This window comes from Trachurus japonicus, chromosome 23 (assembly GCF_045865225.1).
Source record: "Trachurus japonicus isolate A0001 chromosome 23, Traja_1.0".
NCBI classification, from domain to species: domain Eukaryota; kingdom Metazoa; phylum Chordata; class Actinopteri; order Carangiformes; family Carangidae; genus Trachurus; species Trachurus japonicus.
In genome coordinates, this window is record NC_140929.1 from 17,025,241 (window position 1) to 17,049,310 (window position 24,070).

Below are 24,070 nucleotides of genomic sequence, written 5' to 3' on the forward strand. Positions count from 1 at the left end.
AATTCCTGGGGCCCATTTTTCATAAAATCTTTATTATAAAAATATAAAACACAGAAATTAAGTCAAACACTTACTTAATGAATCAGTGTTTACATACAGACTGTACACAGCTTCTATGATAGGAGTTTTTTTTTCTTTTGTTTTAGACTTGACCAAGTGTTTCCATGTTACGGAGACAGTATATTTACACACACGAACCACAGTAGAAGTGACACAGAAAAGCCAAATGGAGGGAAACAGCCTGAACCAAGAGGTGAACTCATAAATCATATCTGATGATAATCAAGACAACCAATGAAAGAAAATCATTTGCTTCATTGTGAAAAAGAGACTGGAGACTGAAATTCACTGACAAACACAAACAGCAGGAAATATAAGGATGTGAAAAAATAAGAATGAGACTCTTTTGTTATTTTGCAGTGGATGTGAAAAATAATATTAGACGTTTTTTGGAAATCCACTAAATGACAGTAGATGAGTGGATTTATATCTGTTTGTTAGATATGGAGGTAAAGTCAGTGGCCAGCTGGCTTAGCTTTCAATGACTGCACACTGGGGACAGTTAGCTTGGCTTGTTGGAGTAAAAAATAAAATAAAATAAATCTACCCTCAGTTACCTTTAATGCTTCCTAATGAACACACCCAGGAAGTCACTGTGCTCGCTGCACCAGCCGTTACAACCTTCTACATTTGCAGAAATGTGAAACTACACTGCACAATCACTACCATGGGTTCATGTCCTCAGTGTTAACACTGCAGTTTTATTGTAGTGAGAGTGATGAGAGGGTGTTTGTTCCTCCGAGGCTAATCTGTGTCTGTTAAAGGAATGGACTGAAGGGGAAACATGAGGGAAACTCCTCAGGTGGGTGCAGGTGAAGAAGAATGAATTTAGTGACAGTATTGTTACTTCTCATATAATCCATTTCAAATAGTTAAATACAAAAAGACTGAATATACACTTACAAAATAAATCATTTCATGAAACCTCTGCTCATACTGTACTTTCATTGGATTGGTGTAGAAGAGTACCAGTCACGGGAAATCCAGCAAAAAAAAGTACCATAATATATAACTTGCAGATGCTGGTCCTTCAGTCTGGACCGTTGCACAGTCTTGGCCTGTTATATATATTTTTGCAGATATAGCACATGGTTAATGTGTAACCCATGAAACATATAAATAAATGTATTACAGAGGTTTCAGCTGAGTCGATAGTTCATTTCTATAGCTTACATATATATATATATATATACAGCAAAAGATAAAATATCACCATCTCTGCAGGAAATAAGCTCATCCTGGTGTTTGCACAGAAACAGACAGACGTTGATACTCATCAGTGTTCAGCAGAGAGAGTGTCGTTTGTGGTGTAGCTGCAACATGACTGGCAGGGAAGCAGACACTACCATCTGTGACGATGGTACAGTGAAAAGTGAAACCATAGCATTTAAAATGACTCTGAAGCCACAATGAGAGGTATCTTTTCAAGGATCATACCTTGCATGTTGGCCCATAATCTGTTGTATGTATGTTGTGTATCAGCTGTAGTTTAGGAATGACAGTAAATCGGATTTACATAGTGATCATGTTTTTTTCTGATTAAAATGTTCATGATTTTTACTTTTGAGAGTCCAACAGGGGAAATGATAAAGGCTAGCAGTAGCAGTAGTGTCTTGGAGATTAGTTGAATATCCCATTGGAGTTGGATAATTGTTATTGGCCCGTTAACCGTCCGTCTGTTTCCCTGCAAGAATGGCTTTTGATTGAAACGTGGGGAAAACAGAAAGAGTTCATGTGGGCGATCTGTACAACAAAAGAAAGGTATCATTTTCTGACAGAAGTGCTACAAAACAGGCACTGTAATGGAGTTGTTCTCTTCTCTTGGTCATTCAGAGGCCAGTGAGCTTTAAGAGTCCTGAAGTACTCAAGAAGAGGTGATCAGGGAAGAGGGGCGGAGTCAGGGGGGGGCGGCAGTGGGTTTCGGGTGAGGTGTGCGCTGGTTCAGGGGTCGGTGGCGTTGATGGTGGTTTTGTCGCGGGCGGTCATCCCCCGGTACCAGCTGCAGTAGCCCTCCTTCTGCTGGATGCACGAGTAGTGCCGCGACTGGTACCCAGTATTGCCGAAGTGGGACAGCATGTCTGTCCATAGGCACTCGTTCTTCGAGGTCACGAAGCAAGGCAGGTAGCGGCAGGCCTTGATCTACGATCAGAGACAGAGAGACACATTGAACCACACTTTATAATAGCAGCAACTAATGTGCTTATCAGCTAAATACTATCGTTTAGTATTGTTTTTGTCTTTTTGGAAGTCGAGCTTGTCTGTTCTACTTCTTTTCTTTTGCAAAATATAAGTCATCATTTTAATTCTGCCCAGTTTTGTTTTGTTTGTTTGCTTTGACCAAATACATTAACTCAAACTCATTTTGCACTGACTTTAAAATCATTTAAATGTTTTTGGTTCTGGATTAAATAGCCATAGCTTTTTACAGTTAACAAAGAAGATTAACACCACTTCATGTCTGTATGCTAATTATGAAGCTAAAGCCAGCAGGCTGGTTGGCCACAGTTTAAAGGGAAAAAGAATTAACTTAATCTTCTAGTAGTAGTTTTTTTATCTGCATATAGTCATTTTTTATGCTAATTCTGAAGCTACAGTGCGTTTACAAGAGTTAAGACGCAGCAGACATGAGAGAGGAACTGAGAGCCTCTTCTTAATCTTTGAAAAACTCATAAATGAAAAGGTGACTGAATCACATATTGAGCAGTAGAAAACACATCAATGTACAGCTCAGGTGCTTTTGAAATGATTTAGAGAGAAACCAATGAGCACACTCCTGTCACATCTACACTGAACATCTGCTGCTTCCTGAAGCGTGGATCTTTTCAATGACTTGATTATGTTATAGAGTTGGATGAGCGTCACTAATCCAGGTGCTCGCATAAAAGCGGCTCCGCGGTTCAATGTGCAGCGAGAACCGACAGGAAGGATCCATGATGAGCAGAGAGCTGCACTCATCTGGATATGAATCAGCGGCTGTTTTAATTCAAGTTCACCCTGGATAGCGCCGTTATTCAGACCTGGAGAGTCCGTCCTCCACGGTTCAGAGACATTCCACATCACTTCCTGGTTCGAGTGGTTTTAACGATGTGTGGAAAAGCACTTTTTAGTAAGTCCTGGTTCGTGGAGGAATGTGTAAGAGGTTTTAATAAGTGTTTGTGCCTGCCTGTGGAAACACTCTCACACTGACATCTCTCTGTATTGATGGCCTTCTCTGGATGCCTCTGGGCTGCTGCCATGTGCACACTGAACATTGTTTACAGGCTCTGGCCCAGACTAGGAATGAATAGGTCTCTATGCTAATCCAGTTATACTGATAGGGCGCCGATAGTGGAAGCAGATGTACAGTAGGACTGTACCAGGCGGCTCAGCAGCTGCTACATGAACTGGGAATGCAGTCTTTAGCTGATTCCAGAGCTGTTGCTTAATAAGTCCCAGAGCCGGTGGTAAAACTTGTTTACTCTCCCATGTGTGGATGTCACGATGGATAATAATTCACACACAGAAATGGGCTCATTCAAAAACAACATCAAATGAAATGCAGTCGTGAGCAGCTCCTCCTCGTGTTCAATCAGCAGAGGTTGCTGGTTTCCACTCACCTTGCAGTTGCAGCCCAGCTGGTAGCGGTGGTTGATGCCTTTCTTCTGCGCCAGGGAGAGGCGGTCCCACTGCTCGTTGAAGTTGCACAGCCCGGTGTAGACCTTGCCCTCGTACATTCGACCTAAGGGGTGCAAAGAGAGGGAGCATCAGCCTTTGAGCCAAAACTACAATGCTCTTGGAAAGCAGGCATCTGTCTGACTCCATATCTGATGATGGCTCTGTGTTATAGAAGGTCAGGGGAGCAGGATCTATCTTCTGGGGACCATGAGCATCTGTGGAAAACCTCATGTGGATCTCTGCAGCAGTTGCAGTGATACCTCACTGTGGACCCGAGTGGTGGATACAGCACAACAAACACACTGTAGCTGCACTCATGTTATTTCATTATTTATCTAAATGCCATAATCCTCTGTATGTGACACTGGATAATATAAACACACACATGTTTATCTATGGTAAGACAATCTCATTTCACTAAGCTCATATTATAGCAACACCCCTATTTCAGCATACCTAAAGGTCAGCACAGCTCTATTTTTAGCCCTGGACAGACGCCTAAGACAGGTGCACTGTGACGGCCTCAGGAACATCATGATTTGTCACCATATATCTCCTTCTCCCTGTTGTCACCATGCAGGAATTAAACAGAGCACAAATATGCGTTTCTTAACCCCCCTCCACCCCCTCCCCTGCCTTCCACCCCCCCTGCTCAGCCTGCAACCCCGCACTGGGATTACTGGAGTCACTTGCAGGCTTATTACATAGTGTTGAGTGTGTGACATGCTCCTAAAATACTAACCATGGCTGGAGCACTCAAAGCTTGATCAAAGGAGACTCCAGCAGCTCATTTCACAGGCCCCGCTGCTTTGTAATTGCTTGTAATGCGCTCCCGATCGTATGCGGAACTTATTATAGATGCCCTGAGAGCAGCGAGAGATGGTGATGTCATTGGCACCCGGGCGGCGTAAACACAGCCATGGCTGCTTGGCAACGCCGGCTCATTCGCATGCACCGTGGAGTGGAGTTGCAGTATTTACAGGTTGGGACTTAGTGACAGCACGACAAGGTCCAAAGTAAACTGCACCTCCGTTGGAAATAGCATCTCATAAAATACTTCGGCCTGGAAAACACCAGTCGCTTCCTGCTTGCTAGCTGTTAATTACAAGCCGTGAGAGAGACAGGAAACGGCTCTCTGCTGCTCGTGGCTGGAGAGGGAAATGAGAGCGAGGGTTTTTTTTAAAAGGTGGCAAATAGGAGGATATAAATAGTGGGAAAGTTTGTGTCATAGGACGGGTGAGGAAGTCCTTGGGGAGGTGGAGAGTGAGGAGAGAATGCTGGCCTACAACAATACGTCATGCTGCTGGCGGGATTCTGACAGGACTCAGATTCTTCAGCATCTCTGTGACCGAAACCGAGTTTTCATCTTGGAGTTTAAAGATGCATTTGCAGTTTGGTAGAAACTCCAGTTATGTATTAGGATGGAGCAGCTGATATATTCAACCAACAGGTCAAGCAAGCTCCAAAAACACGTCTACATGTTTTAAAGGGGGCATGTTATGGAAATATCACTTTTTGAAGGCTCTTTAACATATATTTGGGTGTTTGTTTTGCCTTCCGCCCTCCAAAATGTGAGAATTGACAACAAAATCTGTAATTTTCTGGCTCCCTAGGTTGAAATCCATGTGGTTTTTACAAGCTGTTCAGTTGTCAGACAATGATGTAATGGTTTTCGAATTTGCATAACCCCACCCCTACCTGGTACCAGTAAAAGGGGCGGGGTGAGCAGTGGTTAATTTGCATTTAAAGGGACAGGCACTGAAACCAGCTGTTGTGCACAGGGCTGTTTTGAGAGGATGAAAAGACACCTGGGAACTATTTTATCTGTGGAAAAGGGGCATAATATGTCTCCTTTAAACTCCAGAGGACTGAAGTAATTGAACCTTGATGGAAAACAAAGAGTGTCAGCCTACCTGTGATCAGGTACTGGTACTTGTTGATGTCAAACTTGACGCCACACGAGCTCTCGTAGGCGCTTGTGTAAATGTGCTGCACGTGCTGGACTTTGTCGAAACCTTTGTACATCTGGAAGACAAGAGAACCAAAAATGGGGTGAGGACCTGAAAGAGCCAGAAAAGTGCCCCCCGACCCCAACCCCACTCCACCCCCCTCCCCTCAGCGTTCACCATGGCACTGCAGCCTTTACTTACTCTCACACATAAATAATAAGGAATGAAAACAGTACGCTGACTTTATCAGATGACATTCCTGAAGGAATGCCTCGTGGGAGAGAGAGAGAGAGACTATTAGGCTCTGCCCTTAACTAAGTCATAGATAACATGATTATGTTGTGTAATGTGCTTTGACTTTGATGCGGTTCGGGCAAGGTCATTGCCCAGCCAGACCGTGGACCTCAGCTTCTTCTCGTCAGCTCAGGTATGCAGGGCCAAAAGTCGGCGTTGCCCTCGAAACTGCTGTTTTTTCAGTGTAATTTATTTGTCTGGGAACAACAGGAAATCCCTGTTTAGACACGTCACTCACAGAAAAGCAGAACAAACTGTTTCCTAAGCCCAAAACTTTAGCGGTTTGGGAAAGCCTGAGGTATTTGTCTCATAGGATTTCTTGAGAGAATTGTCTTTATCAGTCCCCACAAGGGAAACAACAGTTTCCAGTATATTTCTAGGAACAAACAAATAACTCAAGAGGTGCAAAGGTCACATCTTACTCCTCAGGATAATCCTTACAGTTATGATCAATGTGTTTCACAAACTAGAGGCCACTTAATGCTTTTGTTGCAAACCGGGGTCACATTGAAGCAGTGCATGACTCTCTGTTGAAGTGTTTACACTCAGAGAGCAGAGTTTGTTTGAGCTGTAATGCCTGTAAGCCCGCTAATCCTCTGGCCTGGCTCCTGTCTGAGCAGCAGGCCCATGTCAGCATCTGTCAGAAATATGCAGCATTATGTAATAATATCAAGGAAGTGAAGAATGGAATACTCAGCCTGGAAGCACAAACTACTTTTCAGCCATCACACATTGGCAGAGAGGACAGACAGACAGACAATGACCACTAATGTTCCTGCAACATCCGGTTTGTGAGATTTTATGAGTGTAAACATTGTTTTTTCCTGATTCAATATTAATCCCAATGGAATCGCTTGTATTTATAAGTGGAATCATGGGTTATGACGTCTACAGCTCTGCCTGAGCATGTTCACAAATAAAGCCTGTGGAATAAGAAGCAATGATAAAACCCCAAACTCTCTTGGTGAGAAAGTAAATGTGTTTAGTATGACACTTACCTTCATCTGCTTGACTGTGTACCGCATCGTTCCAAACGTTTCATCTTTCAGGAGCTTCTTGCCGACCACTTTGGCTCGGATCACTGTGAGGAGAAGAAACAAATGGGTCAGCTGCAGAACAAAACCTTCACATGCCTACATACGCTGTGTATTAACATATATTAACAGTCCATATTACTCCCAGTCCTCCTCTCCAACACGCTACCTCTGCCAGTCACAGACATTAGCAAACCCCCTGATAAAGACCATTTCAGCACCAGGTTGGAACCACAGATAATCCCTTCATCTGATTTTCTGCATTGCTGCCTTTGCCAAGAAGGGTCAATGGGGAAAACACTAAAATCTATTTGGAGTTAGATACACAAATGTGAGGGAAAGAGAAAGAGGGCTCATCTGTAGCGTTAAAAATCAGCACCTCGTGGATGCCTGGTCATATCTACTCTGAGATGAAACGATGGCAGTGAACTTCACACTGCGTTTTTACAGCTTGGCTTTGATTGTGTGGGTTTGGTATTCAGATCGGAGTTGGAGAAACATGACTCCAGGCAGTTTTCTGCTGATTAAAACAGCAGAGAGAGGTTGTTTGAAGGAAAAGGTGCAGTGTGCGCCTCTGTTTTAACAGGCTTCCCTCTGTGTTGGAATCAGGGCTTGGAACAGATCTTATCTGCGTGCAGGACCTTCATGTAAATGCTGGTGAGGTGAAAATGCTTGGCGGTGACTTTGATTTGTTTGCTTTCACTCACAGTGGAATGAGGGGGCTCATTGTGGAAAGCCGGCGACGGGAGTGTAGAAACGAATGATAATTTGAGCCGGTGAATAGACTCTACCCAGACATGAGGGTCTGCATAAGCAGCCAATCTTCTGTGAAGTTCACCTGCTGCCCACAGCCCAACCAGCCACAGACACAACTAACACTGGCTGTGTTTGTTATCTCTCCTGCTGGAATTTCCTTCCCACATTCTTTGGGGGTTCATATTTCCCCCAGACAGGAGAAAAATGAGAAGCCTTTCACTCTTTTCACCTGGAGAGACAAATGAGGCATGTGGCATCTTCTGTCTGCTCTGTTTGTCTAGCTGTCCTTCAGACATAAAAATAAAAGTCAAACAGGAAGCGTGACCACCCAAAAGCGGAGACCACAATTTTATTTTGGACATGAAGCCCCTGAAGTTCTAAATATAACCCCAAGATTCTTATTTTTATCTAGCAGAGAAGAAACGGTGTTCTCGATTTGAAGTACTAAAAGTTCGCTGAGGCTGGACGAAGGTATGGCAGTGGTTTATGTTAGCATGCATGCAGCGACACCTTCCAACAGGCCATTTCTTTGGCCTTTTAATCATCATTTTAGAGAAGTGTATTAGCAAACAAATGTCAGCTAAATGAGAAGAGTTTCCATTTCCACAGCAACTGGTTCCTGGTCTTTCTGCTGGTCGCCTCCCTAGGTTGTGCAGGTGCTTGTCATGGATCTGTGCAGAACAGAATGCTAGTCTGTGGCCAGCTAGGCTTGGGCAAGGCCAAAGCGATGTGGCACAGTGGAAGGTTTTGAAAATCATAGCTTTCAGTTTCAGTGTCATTGTTGTGCATTCTGTTTGGAAGCCACAAAAATATACAGTGTATGTTGACCAGATGACAATTATAGGTCAGGGGATCACTGGGGATCTGTGATCTATGCAGTAGCAGTTAAGATTTCTCCAAGATGTCTGTCAGGCTAGTATTCCACATAGCAAGTTAGCTTCAATCGCCCAAACATTCAGAATACAGCACATAAGAACTCATCTTAGCTCTTATGTGGTTTGTATCACCTGCTGGCATCATGTTATTATTATTCACTGACTTTCACATCTCAACAGATATCAGACCTTTTCTTATTACTGCTCTGTTCTGACTCCCTCTTTGACCTCTCACTATAACTTGCAGCAGAACATTCAATCCCCTAAGACTAAGAGCATGTTTAGCTGGTCAGCCTTACAGTATGTTATGCTATATGTACCACATATACCCATCATGTATTTGATGGACATTTGCTGCTGTCATTACAGAGAAACCAGAGCATAATTACAAAAGAATGTGAGGACGTAGCTAGATCCCTAAAAAAAAAAAAAAACGCTTCCGCCTTTATTTTAAGGTTATCCCAAAATCTAGTTTCCTACTCAGCCCTGGTGTCAAAAGCAGCCTCTGGAGAAACAGATTTTCCTGTTTGACTGGCTACTGGTCAGCTGATTCAACTGAAGTACATCCAGATAGGACCCCTCTTGTTGGATGGCAGCCACTAATTGGCCAGTGATGGTACCATCACCCACAGGAATGTGTGAAGGGCTTCAGCTGTTCCGGACACAGAGGATTTGTGTCATTCCCCTTGCAGGGACCCCCTGACCTCCTCTTCATTCAGTGGTTATATTTACATACAACCACATGGCTGCATGGTCACGTCAAGAAGTCACATTACAAGTGTTTACTTAACCCAGTTCAATAAAGTGATGTCAGATCACCCTGCTTCAGCTGAAAAACTGTGGACACACTGTGCAGACGCTGTTGCTCCTTCAGTTTCTTCTACCCTCTGAATCCTCTTTGTACAAACAACTGTTAACATTGCTTCAAACCTTATCAGAAAAGAATTACTGATTGATTCTAGGACCTTTCTAAACCAGTTAAATCAGTTAAACATTACACTTACACATTTCACTCCAACCTCCTTCATGATGACCAAAAACATCATGGGGGAGGTAGCAAATGACTTAAATCATTGGCTTATACATTAAAACAGCAGGCAAATAACACAATATTTAAAATAAGAGACTCTACTTGTATCCATCTCCAAATTCAGAAAATAAAAGCATGTTTTGAACAGTATCAGCAGAAATTATGTTCAGACTTGAATTTTTTTTAAAAAGGTCTCCAGCAGTCCATGCAAATATGCAAAAAACAACAACATTAGAATGTTATTCGGACTGGATAAGTGTGGCCAGGTGTGGGGGAGGTATGGTGGTCAGAACTGAAGGGATCAGACTAACACAAGGCAACATAACAAATGTTGAGGACAACTGCAAGTGCCTTGGCATCCCGCAAGCAAATGCGAACCATAAAGAAGCTGCAATGAAATCAGCCACAACCAAATACCTAGACAGAGTATGGCAAGTCCTGAAAATCCAACTGATTAAGAAAGAAGAAGATCCAGGCTATCGCCATCTATACACTGTGACCGTGGTAGCAGCAGAGGAAGGCTGTAGTGATTGGTGTAGCACTCCCAAGTGACAGCAACGTCAGGAACAAGGGGCATGAGAATCTGGAGAAATACCGAGGGCTGAAAGAAGAACTAGAAAGGATGTTAAGATGTTGGAGGCAAGTTATCCCCATGGAAGACTCAGAGTTGTAACCTCCAAACCGGGGGAGTAGCTTCACCAGATTCTAGGAACAACAGTGAAGATCTCCGTCCAGAAGAGTGCAGTCCTAAGAACAGCTAAGAATGCAAGACCCTCGAGCTCCAAGGCTCCTGGTAGAGGACTGGAGCGTAAAGGAGATAATTTCATACTTTGAGACTTTTACAGGGTGGCCTAAGGTTAAGGGTGAAGGACCACCTGGTTCATGTCTATGTCTTTTTTAACGACCGAGAAGAAACTCCTTTCTGTACTGTCGCTCTCTCTTACTTCAAACACTGCCATGACGCACAAGGATTAATCTCCTGCAGAGGATCTGACATACATTTTGAAGTGTGGGAGGCTTTTGGTAATAGGAGGAGTAACCACGGTCCAACAAAAAGAAAAGAAGTGAATCCATTTTTTACTCAGTATCTCTCGCCTAGAGCAGGGGATTACATTAGCATGAATGCAAATGCTAAATCTTAAGGTGAGCATGAAATTTAGTCAAACATTTATTTCAGCCTACGTACAATGTGGCATGACAGGAATAAGGTGACTCATTTGTGTGTGTGTGTGTGTGTGTGTGTGTGTGTGTGTGAGGGAGAGAAAGAAAGAAAGCGAGGCGCAGGACAGGCGACTGTGATTTTAGTATGCAGAAAGTGGTCCAAGTTTGAGGAGGCGAGTGGAAAGAAGAGGAATTCTCAGGACAACACACCACCAGCTCAAAAATAAACAGTGAGGCTGAATCTTGCTGCAGAGCTCAGAGTGTGACGTCCGCTCATTGTTGGTGAAGAGCAAAGCAAATGAGGCATAAAGTTAGTTTTCATCGCTGCATGTGATAGCGTGGTGGTTGGTTTGTATCTCAACCTCGAGGTTTGAACGGCCTTATGTTTGATTTGAAGTGGCCATGTAACAACCGATGAATACTGGAATACAAAAAGTCCAGAGCCAGCGGTCGCTGTGAGTAGCTGGTGATAACACATCATGGTTGTATATTGACTTCTGTCAGCATTTCTGATGTGGTGATAGAAGAAAGTGATAAGACTTGTAATTCCTGCTTTCAACAACAGATTTTCACTCTATTCCACGTTGGTGTTTTCGTGCCATAGAGGTGTGGGAACCAACTGGTCATTTAAGTTAAAGTGTCACGCTAGCTGACCTCAGAAACACCACCTGTCAAACCAAAATTGGAGCTTTTAGTCAGGCTTTGACAAATGTGTTTAAAATGAAGGGTGTCAGTGTCCATGAACGCACCCTGACAGCATCACAACCAGCAGCTGTAGCTCACTCTCTTAGCTCTGTCTCCTGCTCAATATGGCACCTGTCTGATGATCCACATCTATTCCTTTCTCTCTCCCTTCTCCATCAACCACCTATCAGCATCAAAGACACAGAGCTCCATATGGAACCGCTGATTAGAGAGAATCTGGCCCATTCTGTTTGAATGATGTGTGTACTTGTGTTTTTGTGCATTCAGGGCATCCGCAAAAAAGGCTTGCACCAGTCATTGTTTTCTTTTGAAGGCAGAGGGGTTAAGTGTCGAGTACAGCAGCCAGGTCAGTTGTGGAAAAGGCAATCAGAAAACACAAAGGATCTTCAGCATGGGTAGCTCAAAATCCAGAGTGCTGCATTATTCAGGTCTGCTGTGTGGGAGCATTTTGGATTTATTGATGATGATGGCAGTAAGAGCTACCTGCATCTTCTCTTTGGATAAAATAAAGTAAATATAGAAAGACTAAAGCTCTGTGTGTGTTAGACTTGTTGTGCCCACCCACCCTCTGACCCACACCGCACAGGTCCACTGTGAGAAAGAAAGCTATGCGGAGATGAATGAACGGAATGATATTGCGCTGGTCGAGCCAAAAGACGAAATTTCTATTTGTGGCGGACGTAATATATTTGTGGCGGGCCGCCACAAATAAATGAATGTACACTGATCTATATAAGCAATGGTTCAACAATGTTTCCAAGCTAATAATCTTCAACATTTCAAGTAATTTCCAATCATTTCATACAAAATCAGCTTCCTTCTTACATGTTCTACTTTTGAATCTATTCTCAGCTGTTGCTTCAGCTATGTTAGCATTGTTTCATCAGTTTTCTTTACTTTCAGGTTAGCTGCAGATTTGAACTCTTCAACTGTCACACTTAAACAGGCAGGATTTCTACATTTTCTTCCTTTTTTAACATTCCTACTGCTTTTACCCCTTTTAAAAAGGTATTTCTCTCTCAGCTTACAAGTTTTATGTTTCAACATTAGCATCAGCCTTTTCAACATTGTCTCAGCAGTTTCTTCAGTTAATTCAGCATTGTTTCAACAATTTCTTCAGCTCATTCAGCATTGCTTCAGTAATGGCATTCAGCTTTTCAGCATGTATTTCCTTCAGGAAATGCATTCTCTAGTTCTTTCTGTTAATCCATGGCATTCCTACTTTACACCCACTTTAATGCTATTGTCAATATCTGACAGCTACTGGCCGTCATAGATAAAGGAGAGATTGTATGCTCATTAAATGTCACTGGAAACTCTAACTGAAGAAAAGATGGGTTCCAGCTGACTCAGGAGGAAAACACCCAGGCTGGTATATGATACACACCCTCTGACATCTCATGGTGTTTTAACCTGCTTTTAAGAAAACTACAGACATTTGACTCTATCTTACATAACACATCTGGCTTCACTCAGGTTGTCATCAGTCACCTGCTGAACTGCAGATGAGGAGGGGGTAGCTGACAAAGGGGGGCCTGATTTGAATACGTAACTCATTAATAGAAGGGAGTGGGTGTATTAGTAGCAGGGCAGCGTCACAGAGCTCCAGGCTGTGCGTCACTCTAAACCTGCGCCTGCTCTACCAAAGCTGCTCTGCACAATGAAATACGCTCAACAGGCTGCAAATGCTTCTCGCAAATGACCTGATCCTCAATCCCACACCACATATCACACTAATCCCCAGCGATTGACCTGCTTCACAGTGCAGGCATGGAGAGGTTTGCTCCCATCACCCCGGGGGGGAAAAGTGTGTTTCTGGACTGACATTAAATCTCTGGGACAAAGTTCACTGTTTGGTCTCTCTAATCTCACCTTTGGAAAAACAAATGCACGGACGCCAACACAGCCGCCAATCAGCAGCCAGACGAATAGAAGTACGATTCACGAAAACTATGTGTGTGCTACTGCATATTGTCATCAGGATTATGGAGCTCGTTTCCACTCCTACAATTAGCCACAAATAGGTCAAGACACTGCCTTAATGAATTGCTCTCCACCACAAGTGATCAGATACAGAGGACAAAGATCACTTTACATCAGTACAACCACTTTAAATGTGAAGTCCTGTTATACTGAAATGCCAGCACTTACAGTAATCAATAATCTCATGACACACATGTATTTTGTATTTCCACTTCACTGTAACATGAATCATTTTGGAAAACTGTGTGTACATGGTTTAAAAATGTGTAAGGTGACACATGTGTTTATTAAGACCAATTTATGTTCAAGAAATTGCATATTTAAGATTATTTTTTGTGTAGGCATCACTTATGCATCACAGCCTGATGGTCAGGGCAGAAACATGATGGACAAGGTTCAGGTTCAGGTTCAGGACCAGTTCAGGTTTCCCTTGGTTTCCAGTTTGTATGCTAAGCTAAGCTCTGCGTTTAATGAATGGGTTTGACCCGACCAGAACAGAGATTACTTTGGAGGGGGTCCCACAGGAAAGAAAATTCATCAGCAAGGACACAAGACCATGACTCAGACTCATCCAGTTTCCCAGATTCCCCAGCTGTCTGTTCTCAGAGCACTTGTTTTAATATTTACATTTAAATTAAATGTGATAAATACAGAGAGACTGACAGCCCGTTTCCAATCCTTTAACTTAATTGTAATTCATCCGGTGTCAGGATTATGGATCAGAGCCAAAGAAAATTTTTTTTAAAACAACACTTTGAACTAGTTGAAGGGTTTTAAATGGGAAGATTCTCTATTATTGACAGTGGGAATTAAAGGGTTTTTCCCCCTTCAGTTAAAGAATGAATGAGTACAGAACAGCTGACTTTGATAGGTCAGGACAGGATGAGCCCAGGGTGACCCCTCGGGCTGGACCATATCAAACTGTTCACTCTTATTCCTGAATCTGGAAGCCTGAACCACTTCTTTACAAGTACAGAACTCATCGCCATCCTATCTTTGACTGAATGCTATCAGACTGGGAGCCAGGTTGAAGAGGGTCACTGACTGTGACCTCTGTGCATCCAGCTGCTGCCGCTGAAGTGTCTCTGAGGGACAAGAGGGACGAGTATTCAGAGCACACTTGGAACTAAGCTGGGACCTTGGAAACGGGGTTTATGTGGCTCACAACTGATCACTGCACCCCATTGAAGTCAGTCCCAGATTGGACCCTGGCAGGTCTCAGTAGTGGCTGCCAACTCCATGAGCTATCTGAAGATCTGAGGGACTGCGAGGGGCATCGCATGAGCAGCATTTTTTTTTTACCCGGTCCAACCAGGTCGCTTGGCTGGAGATGCTTTTGAAGGCCTGGTTACCAGCGGTTACTAAGAGACACAGAGAGGCCAATGTGGGTCCCCAAAGTCACAATATCTGGGTCTAAACCTGCACCTTGTCCTCTCTGAAGCTCAGCAGACGATTCAACGCTGCATATCTGCTCATCCTGTCCTCCACGTTAGACTGAAGTCTCCTTCGCCAAATCCTGAAGTGATTAGTAAGCACTCAGTCTTGAAACTGAATGTTGCTAATTAAATGTTGAAAACATGCCGAGTCCGGACTGTGAAGGATTTCTTGTTGTGAGTATGTATATTCAGTATTGCACAGTGTTGTTTATGAAAGGTTATTGCTAGTGGGCTCATCCTGACTAAAGGACCAGTTCAGTTTTTCATTTGAAATTTGGACACAAAAACCTATTTCTAGTTGCAAATGTGTGTGCAGTTTAGACTGAGAGATTATTGTTCGATTCTGTGTCCTGGCTTTCAGAGAGAGGCATGATGGTTTCACATTTTTGGGTCATATGTTACTGAAGCAAAATATCAGCTGCACTGATAAACACTGTGTGTGTGTGCCTCTGCTGTTCCCTACACACAGTTCCCTCTTCTGTCACAAACCCCCTGGCACTGAACCCTGGAAAAAAAACGCCTTTAAACAGTCCACATAATCTCCACGTCTCTCCCTGTGTTCTCTACAAACACACATCGGGCTGAGCTCACGTTCCAGCCTGAACCAGATCCACTGCTCATATTATTCTGGGCAGTCAGAGAAAACACAAGCAGCAGTAAAACAAGCTCTGTGAAAGGGCTGGGTATCAAAGTTATAGCCGGTGGCTGTCTGTCTGACTGACTGACTGACTACAAAGAGAAACACACACAGTTTATAAATCTCTGCTGCCTGGAAATCTTACTATCAACTCGTGTGATTTCACATTACACATTCCTGTAACTTCAGGGAGTTGGAAGTGTTCTGCTGGTGATCAGAGGGCAAGAGTGTGACCTGTTTCATTTATCTGTGAATAAGAGTCTGCCTCTTTAAACAGGTTGCACATAAATCAAAAGCTAACAAGCAGAAACAAAACAGCTCATTCATTTAGAGCAGTCTCAAACTTTTTTACATCAAGGATGCCTAAACTGACACAAATTAGACCACGGACCCCATTGGACAACATTTTGAAACAACCACCAGAAATACAATATTTGTTCTGAGACTGAATAACATTACCCTTTTTAGGAAAATGTAAGTTCAAATTACTGCCTATGGTGTGAAATTTTGGAAAGATTTCAGAAAAATGTAATATTTCTGGAAAAACCCCAGAGATTTAGAGGATAAAACATTTAAATGAAACGTGACTGAGCCTCTGAAGAGTTGACCTCTGATAACATATAGCCTAGTAAGTTTGTCATCGGCTTGTTGAGATGTTTGTCAGAGCCGATGTACAGACAGAGAGCAGAGTCTGGTCTATCTCAACAACACAGCGTCAAACGTCACTCACCGATCTCCGCGTTGCAGAAAGCGTCCTGCGGGTGCGACAGAGCGCACGAGCAGCCGTCGGTCAGCTGGTGAACGTGCAGGCTGCTGAAGACAAACAGCAGGCTGATGAGGTGCTGGTACACTGACTGCATGTCTCCAAACTTCTCCGCTCCTGCTGTTGTTGCTGCTGCTGCTGCTGGGTACACGCTGTAAGGAATCCCGCTGGGTCCGGCTGCTGTAGTAGCGCTGCTGGTGCTGCTGGTGTTAGTAGTAAGGAGTGCGTGTGTGTATGTGTGTGTAATGTCCACGTCTGTGCTCTTGGCTGCTGTTGCCTCTCTCCTCGCTCTCTGCGTCTCCTCCGCGCCGTATATACCGCGGAGGAGACGCGTTCACGCCCCTCTCCGCTCTTGCAGCGCGCCTACTGGGCGACCAATCAGCGGGCGGTGATGCCCATCAGTCATCACAGAGCAGACTTTTACTGGAAGTTTACCCTAAAAAAAAAAAGGGAAAAAAAGTGGATGTGTGAAGTGTACAGACATATCTGAGTCTGATTTTCCTACTCACACAGACGAATAACAAGGATGATGTAAAGACAAAACAGTCTGTTAGGACGGACAGAGGCTCAGGCAATTATTATTTTCAAGTTCAGGCCTAGATATTTTCACATTAGGTTGATTGGCAAACAAATGTCTGGATTCATTATTTGGTTTATAAAAAGCAACAAAAAAGAAAAAAAAAGCAAATCCTCACAATTAAGGGAGCCTAACTTATTAGCTGCATTTAAAATTTTATGTATCATCCAATTATTGCAAAGTTATGTCAGATGGATTTTTTTTTCTCCTCAGAATTCTGAGATTAAAATCAGAGTGAACTCACACATGGCCTTAATCTTCTTGTGTTCAGCTCTGATACTGAACCCTGGAAACACTTTCCTTCTCTCTCTTCCCCCAGGACTCCCAATTAGTCATCCTGCCCCCTCACTTAATGAATGATACCTGAAAGACAGCAGGTGTAGAGGGATATGGTGGTTTTCTATCCCGTGACTCATCAGATCACTGAGGCTGCAGGTGAAGACGTGTCAGTGTTGCCTGTTTGCCTGCTGCTGTGGCCTTGCAGACAGCACGCTCTGCTTCGTGTGCTCTGCTTTATTCTGAGACGCTGTCACTCGCCCTCAGTCACTTCAGCCAATTAAAGTCTCTCTTCCTGCATGTGTCCGTGGACCTGAGCAGAGCGGCCTTATCGCTGCAGAGGCTTATCTGCACCGACCGACACAGCTATGTTAAGACTTGTTATATAACCCAGCCAGAAATAATCAGGTTGGGAACCCTGACCCTGAATGTGCTTCATTAACACTTATCTCAGTTCAAAGAGCCTGCCTGCTTTATTTTGTCCTTAGCATTGATTAGCTAATACTTCAGATTTCTGATTTAAAAGCGACTTTGGTTTTATATAATAGCACACGGAAAGGTGACTGCTTCTCTCATTAAGTAGACACTTTGTTTTGTCTGTGTTGTACTGATTAACTTCAGCTAATGCAGTCATAAAATAAACAGGAAGTGTTGTTGAGGATAAATGAACAGTTTCCATCCACCATCACAATGACTCAGACTCACATTAGCTCGTCCTCCACCATGTTTTTACCCTGAGAAAATAAGCCAGTTTGTTCAGTGGTGCGTTCACGTTTAATATGGTCACACATGTTTGGTTTCAGTCCGTGGGATAAGAACAATGGGACATGAATTCATCATCATGATGATCATCATCATCGTTGTTGTTGTTGTCATTGTCATCATCATTAGTTCTAATCTGCAGTTCCAGACCAGGATGCCTCTGATGGCTCCAGCAGACAGCTGTAGTTAAACAATGATAAAGTCCAATCACTTGTTATTTCAGCCACCAACCTTTAGTCTGGACTCGTAGTGTGTGGAGGAAGCTGATGGAAGGAGGAATTCATATCAGCAACATGACATTTATGTATTTACATTTACATTTCTTTAGAATTCTGAAAAAAAATTATAACCCTCGCCCATAATTCAATGATACATTAAGAGCTCGGGCAGCATTGCATTCCTAACATACAGTATATCCAAGATAACAAGTTGAATCAGGCTCAGAGAAGGACCTTTAACCTAATAAGGGAATAAAGTGATGCACAGGATGTATAGGAACAGACTGCTGGTTCATCATATTACCAACAAATCCCTGGACAGACTAAAAGAGGTGAACGGATCCAGACTAACAGGTGTATAACTGAAGTCTGACTTCTCCTACAGAACCTCTATCAACCAGTGTTGATTACACACACAAATCCACAGCATGAGCCTTCATTGCACAAACATTTACAGCTTTTTGATGTATATAACAATCCAGCCAATGATAGCATTTAACATAGGCTACCACTCTCCGATTGACTGTTCATTAGATGTGTGCTTCATTGTCTGTGTTGAAGAACAGATGGACTTGAATGTGCATCATCTTCCTCCTCTGTTTGTTCAGAGTGTGGGTGGAAACTTAACGTTGCCCACTGGTGTCTGTGAGGAAAAAATACAAGAACAGGGACTTCATGAAGGAGGTTGATGGAAAGTTACTTACAGGGTTAAACCTAAACTGAGACGAACCCAAAACAGAAATATATTTATTGGGCTGTAGCAGCAAGTATCAAGTTCTGATCTATCTGTGTCAGAGTACATGAACAAGAGCTGCTCACCATGTGTGTGTGTGTGTGTGTGTGTGTGTGTGTGTGTGTGTGTGTGTGTGTGTGGGCTCATTGTGTATTCTTGGCTTGCAGATGACCGAAGGGAAGTCAGGCTTCCCCTGTGTTTTAGACAATAATTGTCATTTAAATAAAAACATGGTAAACGCTCTGTGCTGTACGTAGCTGCTTCCCTCCTCATCAGCCCTCTCACTCACGTGTATGTGTGTGTGTGTGTGTATGTGTGTGGCAGTGGCCCTAAGCTATGAATGCCTTCTGCAGACTAATGTCACATCTCTGAGGAGGCCAGGGTCAAAGTTGGTATCACTTGAGGAAAAAATAGAGAATGATTAACCAGATGCCAGACTGTGATTGCTATGCTGAGGGAAGCCAGTCACCCATAGCTTCACTAAAACCAGATCATAGCATATAGAATAGAATAGAATAGAATAGAATGCCTTTATTTGTCATTATACTCTCTGTATAACGAAATTAGAGCCCCCTTCAGCGCAAAAAAGCAATACCATAAAAATACGATATAAAAAACACTTTCAATAATATAAAATAAGTAGATAAAAATAAATTATATGCACCGTATAGGAAAGTGATGTTCAGCATACGAATTGTATATTGCACAGTACGTTGAGGTAGTACAGATATATAGAAATAACTGCAGTTTAAGGTAAGGAAGTATGTCAGTTATTTGTGTGTGTGTGTGTGTGTCAGTGTGAGAGAGAGAGAGAGTATAACACAGACATGCTCATCCTGCATCTGTATGATAGAATATGTACAACTCAGTGTAGAACAATAACAGGTAGTGAAGTAGACCCTTACATAGAGTTTTGGCTTCCTCAGCCATTTCCTTCATGCTACTGTTCGTACCACAATAAGACCATTTATGAGTATTATCTCTCATAGTAAAACTGTTGCTCTACTTCAACAGAAATGAAACCAGATCAAACCCCAGACTCCAGAATAGTACAGATATGTGTGATCCACACAACAGAAAAAAGTCAGAACCCTCTGGAAATGATGTCACCAAACTAGGCCAACGTACTGTAAACATAATGCAGAGCAAAGTGCATTTCATCTGAAAAAGTCCAATTATAGAAAAAAAGGCCTGTTCTGAGACCAGCAGCCTCTGGGGGAGCAGACAGCAGCTTTGTACTGTATAGGGAGGGCTTTAAGGGCTTCCGCATGGTTCTGGGCTGACAGGAGAGAACAGAGCGGTGACTCAAAGGAAATACCTTTCATTCGACTGACAAGACACACAGGATGAGGCCAAACTTGAAAAGATAGCACCGCCAGGAGCGACGGTCACCGAGGGGCAGCGTCCCGCCTCCACTCACCAGGCCAATGTGCCATTCAAGTTAAGTGGGACAGACAGTATAACCCCGGCTCTGAGGACGCAGTGGGAAGCCGGCACAGGAGGAGAACTGTAATTGGATGTTTCCTCATTACAAAGAGCACTGACCTCAGATCTGAGGGTGTCAGGAGGATTTGGGATCTAGTAGTGGGAGACAGATCTCTGTCCGACTTCTTGGCTGGTAGCAAGGAAACACCTTTCTCATTAGGTTCTGTTTAATCTGGCTATGGGTTGACAGTAACTAAGTACTTTTACACACTTGTTGTATCTGAAGCAGGTGAATAATAGAGAGAGTATATGGGGACAGTGAGCTGCAGTAAAACACATAACAGGTCTGAGAAGAACTGGGGTAATACATGTCTGTGTTTGGACGGTGACAGCCTCAGATTGACTGGATACATTGTTCATGTCAAACATCCCTCACAACAGCTTGTCATTTTTCTAAGGTTAATAAAGACAAATTTAAGAGACAGTGGTTACATCAGAACATTTTTGAACCTGCTTAGAAACTGCTTCATTCGGATCAGTGTCAGACTGACCCCATCCGTCTGAAGTGTGGACCTGCTGACTTCAGATGTCTCTTTTCTGAATGTCTTTAACTTGAATGCATTCTGTCTGGAGTGACATGACGTCAGGTTTCAGTCTCTGTCGCTGAAGGCTGAACTGTAGGAGGTACTGAACTCCTTCCTTCCAGCTGAATAGGAAGTGACATCAAGCCCTGGTGGTGGTCTCATTAGCTATTTCAGCAGAATTTACCAGTTTCCATCTCTGGCATGTCTATCATCTGATGCAGCAGTTAAGACATGAGGGGAGGAAACACAAATATGGCCCTGACCCACGGCTGTGCTCACAATAGAACTCTCCCTGCAATAAAATCTTGTCAGAAGGCTGCTCACGCCGGCCAAATGCAACCACAGGACTCCCTGTTCAGACGCAGGGTCCCCAGCCGTACTCTACTGTACATATTTGGTGTGTGTGCGGTCAGGAAACCCCACAAAATAATTACGTTGTATTACTGCATGAGACAAAGAGACACCAGACCTAACCATAAACATGGCCATATGACAGCATGGAAATAGCTTTGAGGAATTCCTTAAGGTTGAGAGAATGCCTGATGTGAGCCCAAAAAATATATTTAAAAAAAAAAAGCTACTTGGTTTGGTCATATGAACATTTTGTCCTGCAAAGTTTCCCCCAAACTAGGTCATCAGACAACATGTGACATTTTTAATCCAAAACATTATTGTCATTTATGAATAAGCAGTGATGGGAATAACGGTGCTACTTTTTTCATTAACGAGTAATCAAAAAAGTTACTGTTTCCCCCGTTATAACGCTACCGTTACTGACAATAAAATGCACTGTTACTTGACTCCAGAAGTCCCATCACAAAATAATACACCTGTTAAGTGTACGTTATATATGCTTTTTTTCAGTCCATAATTGGAAAAAAGTTGTTTATCTGGATCTAACCAACTCACTCAGTATTTTTTCGCACAGGTAGGCTCCACGACACTGGAGCCTGCCTGTGCTGAGGAAGATAAACGGGAGGTTAGGGGGGGGGAGTCCAAGTAATTTGACATAATTGAGCATTTTATAAATATAACGCAATAGTTACTTTTCCTGGTAATTAGTTACTTTATAATGTAATAATTCAACTCAGTTACTTTTTTTGAGAGTGTAACTAGTAACTATAACTTATTTAACTGAATTGCTTTTTTTAAGTAACTTGCCCAACACTGTGAATAAGGAGTGACCTCAGTAGAATACATAACACACACAATTAATAAAAAACAAATCACGCAAATTTGTTGAAAATCCTTAAACCTTCTATATGATGAACATGAGAGCAGGATGAGTCAATGTAAACCAAAATCATGAACCTACTGAGGTTAAAAAAAATGATTATGAAGAAATGATGAAAGAATTGATACCAAAGGTGAGGGAGGAGTGTCAACTTTGGCATTGAAAAGTGAAGGAGTAACAACAGGCTGAGGGGAAGAGGGTCGTAGGTGCCTGTAGAATATTCTACACCATGGAGAACAGGGCTCTTGTGTTCCCTTCACCTGAGCTGATTAAACCTGTGTGTAAGTGGATTTTACTGTAATGAAGAATGTGGTGATTGTACATTTCTTTGTGAACCACAAGTCCACTTCTCTTGCAGAGCCATACTTTAAACTTTAAGATTTTATAAACTGTAAATAGGTGACTTATATAAACATGGAGGAGGAAATTAGCTCTAGGGACCAAACTTGTGTTTGTACCAGGCAGCAGTCATGTTTATTACTGCTGTGGCATTGGATATATTAACGGGAGAGTTCATGGAGACTGTCACGTTGTCGGAGCCAGACTCCAGTGGCCATTAGAGAAACTACAGTTTTTGGTCACCTTAATGTTTCAGCCTCAAATGTTGATGCATGGTTTCAGCTTAGTTTAGGTTTTACTCGATTCTGGTTCACAGCTCAACTGGAGTTCTCTAACACAGAGCGGTTTCAGTTTCTGCTCAGAAAACTGTAAAAGCCAGCGTTTCCCAGAAACCTGAGCAGTGCAGAGAAGGTGTGCGTGGGAGAGGGCAAGAGAAAGTTAATTTTAGGGAAGATGGTGGAGTGAGTCATCAGCAGGTCAGAGGTCATGTGTGTTAAGAGCGGGTCCACAGGATGCTGATGTCACACAGTGGGAGGGTGGAGGGACCCACGGTTAAATTTAGATATGACATCAGACAGTCAGGACACCCCTGTGTTTTTTTTTTTTTTTTTTTACCCCATTGTTCAGGCTTCTCATTCCAAAGCCACTTCAGCTTTATCAAGCCGTGATGTTTGGAAAGTAACTGTTTTAAGAATGAGTCATCTGACCCTTGCTTAAAGAAGAACTATTATTTTAAGAATGAACCCTTCTGTGGGAAGTAAAGAAAACCACATCGTCATTGAACACACAATGAAAGCCAGAGGTCTCTTGAGTTCTATGCATTATGACACAAGCAATGTTCCAGTTCAGGCTCTTTAAAAATAGGTTCTGATCACTATCAGCTGGTCGCCGCAATGCATTTTCATCTATTCTTTTAACTGTGAGTGTAGAATGTAGACTGCCCTTCAGAGGGTTTCAGTGTTCTTTGACTCATCATTTCACAGATTACCGCTCCGTTAAAGGTCCAGTGTGTAATAATTGGCAAGGGTTATTGGCAAAATCTGAATATACTACCCATGAATATATTTATATAATCACTATAAAAAAAATTAGTTTGTCCTCAGAGGCCACCGTCACTTTGCCGTTGGAAGGGGTGAGTGTAAGCGAGTGAGTGAGCGCTGTAATCTATAATCTGAATGCTAATTGGCACGGTTTTTCCCCCCATTTTACACAGTGGACCTTTAATTCAACGGTCTTAAATCAACACTATCTAGTTTCCGAACACGGGAAACCTAAATTCTTACCTGCCCAGGAAAGTTGCAGTTGCAGCCGGCGCAACACCGCCCAGAAACTACATAGTGTTGCTTTAAGCTGTGTACACACCAAAAGCAACTTTTATTTGTGGCACGACGAAATTACATGCAAAGTCAATGGCATGACGCAGCATCCTGTTTGAGCCTGTGACAGACCTGCGTGTTGAAGTTCAAAATATCATACTGTATAGCAACAAGTCCGCACGCAACAGCCAATCAGTGTTGAACAAAGACTTGTCAAACTGGACACTGCTGAGCCTTATAGCGCTGGAAACGTCCATCATCACAGTCCC

General features: G+C 42.9%; 2 protein-coding genes across 5 annotated transcripts in view; one reads left to right on the plus strand and one right to left on the minus strand.

Annotated features, from left to right (window-relative positions):
• Window positions 1-24,070, plus strand: part of syn3 (synapsin III) — a 98,506-nt gene that overhangs the window by 45,647 nt on the left and 28,789 nt on the right. The window lies entirely within an intron of this gene.
• On the minus strand, window positions 12-16,619 carry LOC146962774 (metalloproteinase inhibitor 3). The gene is made up of 5 exons (XM_085769017.1): window positions 16,305-16,619; window positions 6,956-7,038; window positions 5,628-5,739; window positions 3,657-3,778; window positions 12-2,199 (listed from the first exon to the last, which is right to left on the minus strand). The coding sequence occupies exons 1-5, from the start codon at window positions 16,432-16,434 to the stop codon at window positions 2,002-2,004; spliced, it is 645 nt and encodes a 214-aa protein (XP_085625143.1). The 5' UTR covers window positions 16,435-16,619; the 3' UTR covers window positions 12-2,001.